Source organism: Pagrus pagrus (genome assembly GCF_965226575.1).
Source record: "Pagrus pagrus genome assembly, chromosome: 18".
In the NCBI taxonomy this organism is placed as follows: domain Eukaryota; kingdom Metazoa; phylum Chordata; class Actinopteri; order Spariformes; family Sparidae; genus Pagrus; species Pagrus pagrus.
The window spans coordinates 25,883,651-25,900,527 of NC_140202.1; the positions used below are offsets into that span (position 1 = coordinate 25,883,651).

A 16,877-nucleotide genomic window follows, 5' to 3' on the forward strand; every position below is an offset into this window, starting at 1 on the left:
TCCCCCGACAGAGGCTCCTGTCTGTGGCCTGTTTGTGCTGTAAGCGAAGGCAGATCCTGGAGGGAAAGCAGGAGGAGGGAGGGATGATGGGATTAGAGGCTTTCCTGCTCGCGTCCTGCTCTCGTAAGCAAACACACTTAACACACCAGTCGTGCGTTCGCTGTGTTCAGACCCAGGGGAGTCTATTACTGCTGACAACAATATCATTTCTGCTCTCTCTTCTTCAAGACAGAGTCCATGAAAGAAAATGAGTGCGGTGGTTGGTTGTTCAGTAGCCGGTAGGGCCGCTACGCGACAGGAAGCAGCTCAGGAAGTGTTTGAGGGTGCTGCCGGTGATCAGAAGCACATGGCAGCTCGAGACCAACAGCAGGTTTCACGTAGAGAGGAAACAACCGGGCGGAGAGAGACGGACCCACGCGGTCCCACCGCACTAATAAACAGCATCGTAAACAGAGCAGTAAACGCTTTTATGTCCTGCTGATCCCAACCTGGACGCACACACAACCCCCCCCCTCCACCGTCAGACCCTCATCGGATCAAACAGTTTGTAAATTCATGCTGGAAGTTTGGGAAAACCTGCAGAAAAGCTTTTCCTTTGTGTTGCTGGACTGATTATTTAACAAATGAATGAACAACACTGCTCTCTAGGTTTGCAGAGCCGGCCCAGCTTTAGTCTTTTTTTGTATATAAGTGTGTGTAGGTGTTTGTGTGTGTTCAAGCCTGAAAGAGACCAGCGTGCCTTTACATCGATACACTCCATGACACTGATGTCTTTGTCACTTTCACCATCTCACCACGTTTTTTTGTGGGGGCAAGTCATCCCAGCTGGAGAGTATCAAAAGTTGTGTGTCACTGTGTGTGTCAGTGTGTGTGGGTGGGGGTACACTTGCCACGCTGAGAGGTCGGGGCAGGGGTCGGGGTCAGCAGAGGTCAAAGTTTAACGTTTCAATCAGGCGTCTCCAGCATGCTGCGTTCAGGGATGGTTCCCATCAGCTGTTTCTTGTCATTCAGACTTTGAACTTTTAGAAACACTCGATCATTTATATCCTGGTTGTTCCCCTAAAAATATTCAGATGTTTAACTATGAATTTGTGTAAATGTTCTTTATTGTTCTGGTTTTATTATGCCATCGTTTAGCAGATTAGCCAAAAACACACATTCCCATTTTGTTCCCTAATCGGATTTATAGGAAATTAACTATATATAACAATATATGTAAAATCTCAGCCTACAGAGGACCAAAAACATGAAAATCAATCAATCTGAGGTACTAAATTTATACCTCTACCTCTCTTTTTTCACCTGAACCTGCTGCTGCCACACCATCATAGATCAATCCATCAGAAAACACCCGTTTAGGAAGTCAGTCGCCTCGTTTTGTTCTTTGGTTCTGTACTTCTTCACATCTAGGACAAACTTTCTTCCTCTCCTGCCCCCGTTTGTGCTTTTCTTTTTGTCTTTTTCTGATCACCTCCCTGATTCAGCAGGGCTCTCAGGATACAGTAGTGCTGACCGAGCATCAGTCTGCGTGTGAAGCCATGCGGCCTTGAATCAATACGCTGCACAGCTGACTCCTAAAATATCTCCTCTGCTGTCTTTTGTTCGGGGCAAAATTAAGTCAAAAGAAGCTTTGACGTTCGGATTCTGCAGATCCGAAAAGCCGCCTTGTAATCGGATTGGTTCCTCCATGTTTGTGAGGGAAGTGTAATTATGTTGTATAGTAGCCCCACACACACTTCGCAGACATCCTGGCTTTTGTGGGGCCGAGCTTCTTACACTTGTCTGTTGAATTGAAACTAGGCCAGTTCGTCTTTGGAATGACAATTACCATGGACCAAACCCAGGCCTCTATTCTGAGGCTGGAGGGATGGAGGGCAGGTGGGGGGGGATGGGGCGGGTGGGGGTGATGATGCTGGGTGTGAAAAGGAGCAAAGACGATTGGACGCTGCCAAGATGCTCTGGACGTACAGTAGCTTCCGATGCTCATTAGCGCAGCCGAGCGGAGGGCGATGCACCGAGGGGGGATGAGGAGGAGGAGGAGGCAGAGGAGGGGAGGGTGAGGCTGGCACAGGCCGGGGCGGGATGTTTAGAGGCAACGTCTATCCTTAACTTGATTTTAGAGGCTCTTTTGATAAAGCGCGGCTCAGCTCGGAGAAGAATAGAGGCAACAAGCTGGGGGAAACCCTCCCCTCCACTCCCGCCCTCTCCCCTCTTTTCTCCTCTCCACCTTGATCTCCGCCGAGCCATCCCTCTTTTCTCTCCATCTCCTCCTGGCAGGCTTCTCCGCAACGGTGTGAGGTTGTCAGGCTGGCCCAGATTAAGGGCATTGTCCGAAGGTATTTACATCCGGCCAAACCATATTAAACAGAGATTAGGGGGTGAAAAAAAGAAGAAAAAAAACGAAAGGGGGGGTTTGAAAAAGAAGAGGGAGCTTTTTTTTCCCCGGACGAGCAGGATTTACAAGTGACATAGCTGTGAAATGGAGGAAGAGAAATGTGCTCTTTATGGAGAGAGGAGGGGAGTTGGGTGATGTGGTGGAGGTGGTGCTGGTGCTGGTAGATCCTGTTTGAAGGTCATGTGATGCTGGCTTGTCTGAGGGGGTGTTGAGTGTGCCAAACGGTTGGCAGCCGGTCCGGTTTTTCTAGCATAGGAAGCAGAAGTAAAAAAGAGTCTGTTGGCGGGACGCAGCGAGCAGACGGGCTGCTGTGGAGGACATCACGCTCTGAACCAGCCTTCAGATATCATCTCTTATTAATGCAACTTAGCTTTTATTTATTTATTTTTTGGGGCTTTTTCCATTTTGGTTTAGGAAATGCTGCTACGTAGCTAGAGAACTATTCATGCTACCAATAGGCTTCATTTTAAAATCAACCGTCATTCTGTTATTGGCACTTGTTGCTCTGCAAAAGTTGCGAAACCTCATTTTTAAACCCAGTCGGGATTGTCTCACCGCTCGTACTTGTTGCACCACGTCGGTTTTGTAGTTGCGCCGTCGCCGTGCTTCCAGATCTCAGCAATTAGCCGACTAATTGCAATTAGCAATCATGGCCATAACGGAGAAAATAGGCTGTGATAAACTGGACTAATCTCTAAGGTCAGCATGCTTTTCACTGCAGAAATACACACAGATGAACTTAAACCCAACATGTGTGCAGACGTACTGTAAGTGATCACAGAAATGTGGAACGTATTTGCTCTGAAAGAGTCCAGTCGGTTTCAGTAGTGGAAGCAAACAGCTAATTACCTGCAATAAAAAAGGCCATTTATCGGCGGATTGATTGCCGCTGGTGAGGCAGCAGCACATGTTGGAAACATGGTCCTGTTGTATTATTAGCTCAGCGTCAGCGAGGAGGGAGGAGGACAAAAGGGAAGCTTGATAAAGATGAATGTCTGCCTGTCTCCATCTGGAATCCATCACTTTCAAAAGCAAGTTTAAGTGCAGATATGGTTTTAAAAAGGTATGTGTCGCTGCTGTTTCTACCAGACTCAGTAAAAGTACCGGTTAAGCTCCCCTGAAGAAAGAGAGTCTTGTAATCTTTCTTACTGTTTATGATCCTTCTTCTCTGCCGGCCTGTTCGAACCTGCGGGGAAATGTCTTTATGCAAAGCAGCCCCGGCCGAAAAAAGAGAAGAAGACGTCATTGTGAAACAGCGTCGTAAATCAGTCTGGAGAGCCTGTGGGAAGTTTAGAGGATACCAAATTGGCAAAAAGTTCTTTGTGAGGACATCTAGTGTAATTGTAGACCCACAGGTTTCAGCACAGCAGAGATGAAACTCCTCCAGAGCAGAAAATGAATTCATCAAACTGCACAGACACAGCGATGTCGTGATTAGGTTGTTTACTGACGCCCAGAAAATCCTCTCCTCGCTGAATTGTAAAGAGGGAAACGCGTCAGGAAACGTAAGGATGGAGTCTGGATTCACAGTCGACTCGTTGTAACTTTAACGCGGAGTTGATTTTTCCATTTTCACCTGCTGTGAACTCAAAACCTTCGTGTCAAACGCTCAGGCAGTGATGTCAATTTCTCTTGGGAAAATTACTCTTGAAGAAGAAGAAGAAACCATAATTGTCTCTTCATCTGACTGCCAACCAGTCCGTCCGTCTGTCTGTCTGTCTGTCTGTCTGTGTGTCTGTCTGTGTGTCTCTTGCTCTTCAGGAAGTATCTGTAAATGATAATTTATTACAACTTGGCTCTTGTTTTTGTTAGCTTTGGCAGTCATTCCTGTTGGTGATAAAAGGCCTGAGATCTGAAGTCTGACAGGTTTTACACAAACTCCCAGATTAGACAAATGTATTAAATAATTACAACAAAGTGAAATGATAACAATTTTATCCAAATGTCCAGGTTGAACACCGTTGTCGCGTGTTTTCCTGCTACAGTCATGATCGGTCTCGTACGACCATTAGCTGAAAGTAGCTCGATATTACCTGATGTTAGTGAGTGAGTTTTGCCAATGTGCCATCCTCCGCTGATACATTTGACAGATTATTTCACATAAATAACTGCAAGAGTTCATTAGAAAATAATAAAACTGTTGCAATATTGAGAAATCCTTAAAAGCCTATCACTTTCACTCTCTCCTCGGCATTTTTTCGCCGCTAAATTGAAGTTAAATCAGTTAGCAACGTTTAAAAAAGCCCTTCTCAAGAATCCTACTTAAGAAAGCAAACATGTCACTGATATGAATGTAACAGCTCCATCAGTCGCCTACAGACGTCCAGACGGTGTTGTAAAGGAGTAAAAGTCTTCTTAATGCCCCTTTAAGATACATGTGCCACTAAAAAACGTCATCCATGTTCCCTCCTGTGACCTGATACGACAGCAGCCGTGGCGCCGGGTCCTCGCTCCTCCGCTGATCCCCCACTCGGTCCGTCGGTGTGTGTCGGAGTGTGTGTGTGTGTTAGAAAGGCTGCCCACATAAAGAGGCCTTTTTATCCCCAGGGCCACAGCCTGCCCGCCGGCCCCTGGAGAAGTTTGTAGAGGATAAATAAACCTCTTCAGACGCAGAAAGAAAAAGATGGAGTCTGTGCGCGGCGCGTTTTAACGGACGCAGTATCTCAAAGAGAGACTTTATATTATTCTGAAGGGCTATTTGTTATGATATTGAGCCGAGAGGGTAGGAAGGGCCAGGAGGGCAGGGGCCTCCTGATTTATGGAGTGACCGTCCAGCCTGTACTGCACTCACACACACACACACACACACACACACACACACACACAGCTCCTCGCTTACAATCACACACACACACACACATATCAGAACCCACATTTACACACACTCAAAGAGTACATATCACACATTGCTTCCAGCTGGCTGCAGGTTCCGGCTACAGCGCTCCCACCCCCTCACACACACACACACACACACAACATCACACACACCATCACACACACACTCCAGGCAGCCGATAGCTCACACATGCCGGCACCGGACGAGAGAACAGCGGGAACGTCTAGATGTTGATATGAGGGCCGGACGGCAACCAGAACGCCGCAGCTGAGCTCTCTCATTTATCTGCTTCGTCAGAATCGCTTCGGGTCTGATTTATTCATGAGCTGCTTTTATATCAAACAGGTTCGTCAGAGAACAAAGAGATTTAAACCAGCCAAGCCTTTGAATTAGTGCTTTTAATCACACACACACACACACACACACACACACACAACAGAGTATGTGCAGGAATTTCTCTTTGTGACATCAGTGCAGTTGAAGTGGGACACAGTCGTCTCCGGCGCGATGCTATATTTGCTGGACCGCTGCGACAACAAATGAGGCCGTTTGTCATTTTTGTCATCGTGCAGATTCTCCTCTGACCGCAGCCACATCAACAATGTCAACAACATCTTTTTATTTGTTTGTTTGTTCAATAGCTGCTTTTGGCGACATCACTGCTCTCAGAATGTAGGACAGACTTTCTCCTGTGATGGTCTAAATGTTCATTCCTGACATGTAAATGCTCAAATTTATAGATATTGGACATCAGTAGAAAATGTTAGAGGCTGACAACTTGGTGCCATCTTTTAGGAAACCATTTCTAGTTCTTGTTTTGATATGCAAAGCTGTTGTTTGACTCGTTTGGGCGCTTCGACTGTAGCTCGAGCGTCAGAAATATTGAAAGAAGTCCAGATGCCAGTTCCTGATCATGAGGTTTGTCTACATGCACCGTACTGATGCCGTACACGTGTCGTTGCATGCTGGAATTACTCAAAACAATTAATCAATTATCAAAATAGTTGGCGACAAAGTGCAGCTAAAGATTCTGGGTTGCTTTAAAGGATTTCTGTGGTCAAAATATGGACCTAATTCCAGGTTCTCCAGGACTGACGTTCATTATCCCTCACTGTCAGATGCTCAGAACCACAAGAGACGGACTGGCCCAGTTTGAGTCCAGCCCTCCTCTCGGTTGCAGCTTTGGGTTTTTTTAACCTTTGCTCACATGCAGAGGAAGGTGACCGAGTAACGCCCAGTCTCACAGTCCTCCAGCAGCTGGACACACAGCGGCTAGAATTTTCTTTTCAGGAATTTAAAAATGCTCACCTACTAATTACGATCCCTCTCTTTGCATATTTCTCCGTGACACATTTACATGACCAGATTTCAAAGAACTGTCCTCCTGTCAGCGTGATCAAACCCGTGACTGTACATTACAGGACGTTCGCTTGAAAAGCTCCACCACGGCAGCTTCGCTCTCTGCTGAAGCTCAGTGGTTTGCTCGATCTGTCCTGAAAGGTTGTGCAGCGGCACAAAGTGAAGCCTTTCAAACCAAATCCACTTTTATTCAAAGCAGCTTTTCCCCCCCCCCCCCCGTCTTTCTCCACGTCCAAATCTGCATTTCAAAGTGTAGGATCTGAAGCAGGAGCAGATATTTTGTCATTGACGGTGACCACAGAAAGAGGCTATGCTCTTTTGTGTGACACCTGAGAAATTGAGTTTTTTTTAAATGCATGAGGGGTATATCTTTTGTTTTGTTTTGTTCTCTCAGTAAATAGCATTTGTTGAGCCTCTGGCAGCGTAAACATCCAGGCGGTGCACGAACAGCTCCTCCTATCTATTTTCCTCAGGATCAAAGCCAAAGTATTCCTTTTATAACAGGATCATACAAACGCATTGCTTTGCACCGCTATTAACAAACCCTAATTAAATAAACTGTAATGTCTAATCCATATTCCCCCCCCACACACAGGCCGCAGTGTGCTTTAAATACATGTATAATGTAAAGAATAATAACTGCACTTTGAAGGAATAAAGTAAGTGTGTCCTTAATTAAACTGAAATTGCTTTATTTTCGGTGCAACATACATTTTGAAAGTATCCAATTGAAAAATCGACACCGACTGCCCCGTAGGTCTTTGCTGGACAGCTGGGAGATGTGTTAGTGGCTAGTCTTAGCATTTTTAGTCGAATAAATACATAAATAAACTCAAAAGCAGAAGCAAAATAGTCGTCACAAACGTACATCTGTCCAAAAAGGCTACCCGGCGCAACAGTTGCTCCTTATTGCTGTGGATGTGTGCTTTGTGCTTGCTGGCTTAGCCTGGCTCAGGGGCTGTGTGCTTTGTGCTAATGTTAGCCGCTAAAGGTGCGTGTTGTTGCCACCGTGGCTCCGATCTTTGGCTCAGGGGCCGTGTGCTTTGTGCTAACATTAGCTGGGCTATTGTTAGCACTCACCACTATCAAGCTAGTATGTAAGTATTTGGAAATTTTGGCTGCATTTCATTCTTGTGCGACTAGCTTTTTCATAGCTTTAGCAATATATCTCCCTCACTTTGTGGAAGATTTCAGTCATGCACAGTGATCTGTCAGTTAATTTGATTTTTTGATTACTGTTAGGATGTTCAGAATAACTTTTAACTCCTAGCTTTAAAGAGTCATCTTGCCCAAACTTACTGCAAAAAGGATAATAGAAATACCTCGAAACTTTAGCACATAAAACAGAAACTACCTGCCTGGTTAGACACCATTAAGTGTAAGTGAGAAAATATGTTTTTGTAATGGAGGGGAACTAACCCTTTAAGCCAGAAATATGCGCCTAATACAAAGAAACAGTCAGTCAGTCGACGGTGCTGCTGCTGCTCATTCACAGCTGCCAGAGGAGGTTTGTGCTCGAGCGCCGAGGCTCCATAAAGCTGAAGTGAGCTATGAGTCTCTGGAGATTATTATATCTACCCCATAAAGCCCAATTCCTCATGTTTAAGACCTGAAGATATTCTAAGACTGATTTTCTCCTTTTCTTTCACAGAGGTCATGAGTAATACGCGAAAGTAGCGAGCCCCCATTCATGCCGGGGCTGGATTTATGCTCCGTGCACCGTCGCCTCGCTGTTTTTCTTCTCCTGAATGGGCCTTTTTGCTTTAGAAGAAAAAAAAAAGTGCTGTAAATACTGTTGTCAGAGCCAGAGGCTGCGCAGAGCGCTGCACAGCGTATTACTTGACTTAACATCTCCAGTAGTTTTTAATGGGCGTAATAAAACAGAGAAAACAATTCACAACTCATCCATTCAGTTCACTTCTTTTTAAGACCTGCGGTACAGAGAGGAGAAAATCTTTTAGCATGTCTGAAGTGTTCGAGGCTGAGATGAAACAGGCAGAAGAGAAAGACATTTTGACTGGTTCATATGTGTTTTTCACTGCACACGCACTCAAGTGCTGCACTTGAATACAAATTTGAGCTACTGGTCTATACTACAGTATATTTCTGAGGAAGATGGTGTGATTTTTACTGCTACGTTTATCTAATTGCTGTTAACTTTACTTTGCATGCTCAGGTTTTATATCCAAGATGAGATAAGCTCTTAAGATATTTTAAGAATATCTGATTTGCAAAAATGATCTTAGTTCTTGGTTTTGTTTGCACTCTGTCGTCTTCAGTGGACAGTAAAGAGACAGATCTTTAATGTTTTAGAAGTATTGGTTGGACTCTTGGTCACACTACCTACTTGTAAAGAAGGAGTACGTCTCTGTTGTGGTTTTACTACCTTCACTTAAAAGCGTCGAGCGCTCCCTCTGCCTCTGTAGTTTGACTTTGGATTACTGTCGATCTGCCGACAGACGCACGTGTTTCAAAGGAGCTCTGGCGGCGTTACCTGCTGCTTCTCCCACATAAACAGCACCCCTGTCTGTCTGCGTTCGTCTCCTTGGCTCGCGCTTGTCCGCACGAGCAGCTTGCCTCACTTTGAAAGAGCCCCATCTATAATTTAGAGCACCTATTATGTATTCCCCGTGAAGATTGTCTCGTCTGGGCCCGCTCCTGATTTCAACCTTGCCTCTCAACTCCAATTTCCTAATCCCGGTTCGAGGCTGTCTGCGTTCAAGTCCAGAGGCCGCTGCCCTTTTCCGCGGGTCAACAGCGGGTGTGTTTGCCGTCATAAATCTCGCTCTTAACACACCTCATTCAGTTCGTTCCCATGGGGTGGGTGGGTGTGCGTTTGCGTGCGCAAACAAGTGTGTGTTGTGTACTCTGTTGCCCCGAGCTGCTCATTGAAAGACTTTCACAGCGCTTGTTTGTTATGTGAAATATGCATGCGTGTCTGTTTGTGCACATCGCGGCGTTCCCTCACAGTGTGCATGAGGTCGTCTTTTTTGTCTCTTCCCTGACGGCGATGATGTGTAATTGAGGTTTGGATGAGACGACACCTCCGATGGGAGGACGAGATGGATGCACAAGGGCTCCCACTGTTTATTTATCCAGACGTGTCCCTCCATCTTCAGCTGAGGCCGGCATCCTTAGTGAAGCTTGTAAACATGTTGATTTTTCCCTGGCTCGGACCGGGCTGGCACACGGAGCTCCTGGAGTAAATGAGCTGGTGTTTGACAGGGAAGGTTGAAGAGGAGGAGGAGGAGAGGAGGGGGGAGGTTCATTTCCACACAGCCATGATCTGTCTCCGTCTTCATGCTGGAATAAACAGTTGCACTTTTCTGACTTCCAGAGGCAGATTAGCTGATAGCTCGCCAGCGGTTAATTCAGCATCACTGCCTCTTTGTTTAAAAAGGATGGGGGGATCTTTTCTTAGACTAAGAAAACTCTATGACTGAGTCTGGCTCTTAATTACGTTGTGGAATAAGGATGAAGGTGTTTACACAAAAATTTAAACCCTTTATTATTAGCAGGGAGGAGAAAAGTTACTCTTACAGGTAGAAAACCTGCTTCGTGTTCCCTCAGCTTTGTGTCCTGATGTTAGCGAGCTGCTATCAGCTATCTTTGAGTTCAAGTGTCATCTTGTCGTCCTCATATTTCCAACAACTTGCATTAAGTACTCAATTTACAGTAATGTTGTATTAAAAACGATCTTCTGTGTCCTCTCTTCTGCAGACTCTGTGTCCAGCGAGACAGCCTTCCTGGAGGACTATGTTCTGGGCATGGGGGACACCCTGGAAATGTCTTGTGACCTGGAAGACCACTCGGAGCCCGTCGTCTGGTTCAAAGACGGCGCCGGGCTGGTGCCTGGCAACCGGACGCGGCTGGGCCAGAGGATGCTGCGAATAATCAACGTGTCGTACGAGGACTCGGGCGTCTACTCGTGCCGGCTCGCCCACAGCAACACGCTGCTCAGCAACTACACCATCCGGGTGACAGGTGAGAGCAAACCCTGACGAAGACGATCGGTGTTTCCCAAAGCTCCGAGACGATGTCCTCAGATGTCTTGTTTTGTCCACAACACAAAGATATTCAGCTTACTGTCAAAGAAACCAGAAAATATTCATATTAAAAGGGTAAAAAGTCGGATAAAGCCTTTTGTGGCTCCAGAGGAAGCTGCATGAAATCTAATAATCTAATCTAATTGCCTCCAGTGGCGACGTTGCATAACTTGTTGACACATAATTGATTCATCGTTGCAGATCCATTATTTTTGCTTTATAATTATGGATATCTGGTTACTTTTACCACTAAAAGTCCTTCAAATGAAATAATCTGTGAGAGAAAACAGGCACAAACTTGAACTGTTTACTTAACAATCTACACTAATGCCATAACTTTGGTTTTAAGTGGTCGCTAGCCAATAAAGTTGGTCAACTTTAAAGATTTCCAACAAAAAATTAACTTCTTCTTCTTCTTCTTCTTCTCCCTTACAAGATCATTTCTCATGAACAAGTCTTCACATGAATATTTATCTATATTATCTATAGACGAATCTTGAATAAGAGCTCACTAAAGAAATCACATTTTCAGTGGTATTTAAATAAAATATAAAACCAAGGACACGCTAATTGTTAAAGATACTTGAGTCAGCAGCAGAGCTCCAACGCAAACAGACACTCTGGCTGCACCGTGTGGAGCTCTCCGAAAAAAATCAACCTGCTTCGTCTTTTTTTCTGTCTTTCCGTTTGACAGACAACCGAGAATCAGAAGTATTTTCTGTGAATAAACACAGCGGAGCACTTACAGCCGCGACGTCTCGACATGACAGCTTCTCATAACGGCTGGAAGGGGGGAAAAAAGCAGTGAAAACTTAAAGCTCAGGAGCAAAAACTTCTATTATTTTTCTCCTCCTGTTCAGTTTCAGCTCCTGGATAGCTGCCTGCCAAAGCTGCACACACACACACACACACACACACACTTACACACAGAACCGCACCGGCCCAGACTTCCACCGGCCAAGTTTCACACAGATTTCCCTCCTGATGCAGTCAAAGGTGGATTCATTATCGTATGAGGGGGATGAGTAAAGTCTTAAACAAGTGTGTGATGCAAACAGAGCTCTGATAGGAGTTCAGGAGGGTGTGTGTGTGTGTGTGTGTGTGTGTGTGTGTGTGTGTGTGTGTCGGGGTGGGGGGGGGGTCAGGAGGCAGCGAGCAGTAGCTTTAAAGACTGGCGGCTTTTTTTCCCCCGTAAAACTCATGGACACCAGCTGAGCCTGTTATTGACAACTAATTAGAAAGCAATTAGCTCGAAACATTTCATCATTGAAAACAGATGGGGTGGCAAGAAATGAGAGAGTTCGCTCCCTCTCAACTCACCCCCCACCTCCTCAAACACACACACACACACACACACACACACACACACACACACACACAGACATTGATGCATGTGTTTGGCTGCGAGCCGGGCGAGAAAATGGCCTTTTTTCAGAGCTGATCAGAGGTGGACAGCTTCTCCTCCTGGACTCACAGATCATCTCCAGACTGCCGGGGGACACATGCAAACACTCTCCCCACATCACTGATTCAAAATGAAGAAAACATCCATCTTTTCCAAGTCATGTTCTGCTTTAAAACTCGCCCATTGAGGTGGAATAACTGCATTTGCTTCCATCTCGGGAGAGAAAACATTCATCGCGGCCCGTTGTCAAGACATTTCAAATCATTTTAAAGCTCAGTACATGTTTGAATTACTCTGTGAATCAGACTTTTTGACAGTATGTGGCGGCAATATCCTGTTCTCCTCCCTCCACTCTAAACACAGACTCTCAGCTCCATCTAAAACACACATGGACTATTGTGTTTTTCCTCAAATATTTGAGTAAGGTGTCAGATATTTAGCAGCGGTATCAGATTTAGCACCTGGACGGCGTCCAGACGGCTCGTATTGTACACACACACCCGCTACACATGTCAGAACCGAGCGGCTGTAATGTGAGGGGGATGAAAGAAGTTATTAGCAACATGAAATGTATGAAAATTGTGTTTAAAGGTTTTGTAAATGCAACATGAATATCTGGAGGCTGATCAGAGGACTTCTTGTAGACCAGAACTAGTGAAATATGTTATGTTATGTATGTTACAGATCAGTTTTAATAAAAACAAACAGAATGATAATTGTCTCCAAATTTACTGAGACTCATTAAACTGTCTTCGGCATCAGTCGACACTTGATCAGAGGATCCATTGTTTCAAGTCGAGTCTTGTTTTCTACCATCCTTACTTTTGTTGGAGCAGCAGACTGCAAAAAATGAAATAAAGTAAAGATTGTGATGATTTAAGACTTCAACTGTACCCTCTTGCAATCAGGACATTTTTATTGCATTTGTCTGTTTGCATATCCAAGAAATGTTTTGTTAGGCTAATGCGATAAGTCTGGAGTTGTTGGAAACGTATCTGATCGTCTTGATTGACTGATGGACTCTAGATAGTGATGTTTCATATTTATGAATGAAGTTATTCGCAGAAACAGACGGTAACAAGCTGAACTGTAAAAGTTGTAATCTTACCTAAATCAGATCTTCTTCACTTTTGCCATGTTCGTTGTGCTGTGGCACCTGGAAATCAGATGGATGGTGGATTTTTGGTTCTTGGACTAAAATATCTCAACAACTTAAACTTATTTTATGACCGAAAACCATTCCCGCCTGCCTCAACAGTCGTCAGCATGCTTAGCATTTAGCTCGGGTGCAGCCATACAGAGTTGCTGGCGTTGCTGTAGACTCCCAGGGTGCATGAGGGCGAGGCTGGTCAAAGTAGTAGTAGCGTGCGCTGTCAAAAAAATGGCGGGAAGATAAACTTTCCTATCGATATAATACAAAACATAGTGCCTTTTGTGCAAGAGCTGGTCGAGAACGACAACGATGACAATGTAAGAGATAATGAGACACGCTATCAATACTAACTGCAACAGTTGCTAGCCTACATTTAGCTAGGACTGCACGTCGTCCAGCCCAGTCTGTGTGACGCTAGCTACTTCTCTCTGGTGTCATTAGCTTCAGTAATCACTCACTGACAGTCGCCTCAGTCCAGACTGTAATGTGAGTAAAATGAGCTCCTCTCCGCTGAGCTGCTGCACCACGTTAGTAGAGCCGAGTCGAATAATAGCAGCTAAAACCTGCTAGTCAGGAGTTTCGGGAGCAGTTTGAGCTCAGCGCGGTTGTTGAGGTAACAGCTGGCTCTCGTTAACCAGACCTGCGGAGCTGAACCAGAATGCGTCAAGGTCACATCGAAAAATAATTACAACAACGCCGCCGTGGAAATGTGTGATACGGCGAATCTAAACAGTCCTATCTGCTGCTGGAGAATAATTAGGGCCTAGACGTCGCCTGACACGCTAACTGTTAGCAAGAGTTAGTGTGTGTTACACAGATAGAGTTGTTGTTGTAGGCTGTGTGTGTGTGTGTGTGTGTGTGTGTGTGTGTGTGTGTGTGTGTGTGTGTGTGTGTGTGTGTGTGTGTGTGTGCACGTGGCAGCACTAATGACCCTCTCATTTTTAACATCTGTGGAAATGTTTTGGTTGCAATATGCGAGCGAGCCGCCACGCTACAGAGAACTGTGGACTCATTCATGAGTTTCTTCAATGAGCAGAGTCGGTTTCAATATGCATTCATGCACATGCCAGCGTGTGTGTGTGTGTGTGTGTGTGTGTGTGTGTGTACATTTGTCTAGTCGTGTTTGCGAACACACACCATTTAAGCTGCACCGGGCATTTAACATGCACAGAATTCCAGCTTTGTGTTGTTTTTATTTGTCATGCACGAAATAATTAACTCGACAAGCTCTCCGAATGTGATTTCAGTGTTTATCTGATGGTCAACAGTTCAAGTAGTTTAAACAATATAGACATTGTATTCAAATGAAGAAGTCGTCCAGATGAATGGCTGCAGATTTACTAACTCCACCATGTTTGTGTTTCCTTTCTTAGATTCTCTGTCGTCTGGTGATGATGAAGATTATGACGAAGATCCAGAAGATGCAGGTAATGGAAATGGTGAATTCTCAATTACTACTTTTTGACTACCATTATTTTTTTGTTTGGTGTCAATAACTCAATATCTTAGAGCCTTTTCTGCTTAAAGAGCGTATGATGAACAACCTTGTATGAGACTAGCATCCTTTCAAAGCCTTAATTTCAGCTTTTTGTTGACTATTCTTTCAAAATTCAACACTTCTGAGCAGAGATCAACGCGTCCTCCAGCTGTCGGGAGTCTCACCACTTAAACATGAAGCATTCATGTGTTCTCACGTCAAAAATACAACCTGACTTCCATTAAGGCGGCGTGAACTGCGTCGTTAAGCTTAATGTGCAGCACCTGCCTCACGCGCTGCTGAGTGAAGCTGGGAGTGAAGCTGCTGTGAATGTGTTTATAGTAACGAAGATAAAACTTCTGCTACAGCTTTGTTTCCCCTTTGATTGCAGAAAGATTCACAGCTAAGGCAATAAAACGATGCAAGCTGCAAGTGGATCGATTCACTAAACTGATCACAACCGTTTCATTAGCCTGGGTTATGATGACAAAGGCAGGAGCGCCCAAACTTTCTCCCTTTGTGGGCCAAAAATGAAACTTGATGGGCCACGGCAAAAACAGGCACTTATTTATATTGTGTTGTCAAGATTGACTGACTTCCTGTGCAGAGTGTCACCCCGGCTGCCTCTGGTGTTGCTGCTGTAACCCTGAATTATTAGCAAACTTAATGACATGATGACAAGCGAGAGCAAAGTCTTTACTTCGGCCCGTTTGTGGAACAGAAATGTTCTCTTCAATTTGTTGATGTCAACAGTTAATCTGCGTTTCAGAGTTTGGACTCATTTCGCTCGTCGCTGTGATGAAAGATCCTGTCTGCAGGAGCAGCAGAATTGCTTAGAAAGGAGCTTTTTATTGGCAATTACGTGACTTTTATTGGATTTATGCGACTGATTAGCAGTTTTCTATCTGCAATTGGAGTTGTACGGCTCTCATAAGCGCTCACTGTCTCGCTGTGCTCACATTAAAAGCTTCTCCCCAGAGCACCAAACTCAACGCCACTATCGCACAGATCAAAAGCCGCTGCTTCTCCGGCGGGTAACATCCTCCTCTCCCAGCGCTCTGTGGCGATGTGAGCTGTTTTGGCATTCGCAGAGGAGTTCAGGTGCAGGTGAACAAAGAGCGATGAGGGATGGCTTCTGCCAGCTGCGTGCGCTTAACGCGCTCTGTTCTGTCAGCTAGCATCACTCCGGGGAGACGGAAAGCGTCTCCGCCCCCTCGGCGAGCTCTCGACCAGCCTGACGCCACGCTGTGCCGCTTTTGTTGTGAGCGTACGACGGGAGAAGGTGAGGCGCAAACAGTCGGAGAGAGACGACAGAAGGAGGAAGAGATGATGGGATAGACGTGAAGCGAGGGAGACAGTAGAGAGTCAGGAGCTGAGGTTCCTACAGAAAGGGAGTTGGATGGAGAGATTACAGGTACCAAGGGATACATACTGTTCAAAGAGTGCACCAAGCCAAGTACCTTGGTGCATTGGTTTTTAGCTAGATGCACCTAATGAACTGGCAACTGACTGTATTCATATCCTGATACCTCTTTTTACCATCAAAATAAACCAAAAGAGCCCAAAAAATACATAAAAAAAGCTGATGTTGTTGCTGATGACAGCATGCAGACGGAGCGTCGAGAGCGACAGACTGTCAAAAACAAGGAACAACTGTGAAACACAAGAGCACAGTCCAGCTGCGGATCAATAATCACCTCATCATTTATCTGATAACTCTTATTTTATGGCTTCAAAACGAACAATAATCATTATTATTGTAACACAGGAATGTCTGTATGACTTTCAGCATTTAATCCCTGCATTCTGCTCATTTGTATATTGCAGGATTAAAACTGTAATCTAGCTTTATATTCATACAGCACTCCCTTTTTTTTCCTTAAGGCATTTAGCTGATGCTCTTATCTGAGAGAGAGATTACAGAAGAAAAGCAGCAGAATAAGCCGGAGAGTAACTCTGCAGAAAGCTTCCTGTTGCTGTCTTTGTGCTGTGGATAAGCTTAACACCTGCACTGTAAAAAACCTGAATGTGTTTGAATGCGGCGCTGAAAAGCCTCGAGTGTTTTCTAAACGGGCCGAAGTGGCGGCGGCGGCGGCGGCTTACAGGAGACATCCTGAATGCCGGTAAATAGCCTCAGACTGCCAGACTTAATCTCTGGATGTAAGTCTACCTCATGACATACGAGGCTCCGATTTCCTGGCCAAAA

The 16,877-nt window shown here is 45.1% G+C and overlaps 1 protein-coding gene across 6 annotated transcripts in view; it reads left to right on the forward strand.

Moving 5' to 3' along the window:
• fgfr3 (fibroblast growth factor receptor 3) overlaps nucleotides 1-16,877 on the forward strand; it is a 73,101-nt gene that overhangs the window by 16,920 nt on the left and 39,304 nt on the right. For 4 of the 6 annotated variants that reach the window (XM_084380838.1, XM_084380837.1, XM_084380839.1 and 1 more), the window contains exons 3-4: nucleotides 10,311-10,574; nucleotides 14,568-14,633. In XM_084380838.1, the coding sequence (XP_084236964.1) occupies nucleotides 10,311-10,574; nucleotides 14,568-14,633 (330 nt within the window). The remainder of the gene's footprint in view (nucleotides 1-10,310; nucleotides 10,575-14,567; nucleotides 14,634-16,877) is intronic. The other 2 variants (XM_084380841.1, XM_084380842.1) reach the window with 1 other exon arrangement.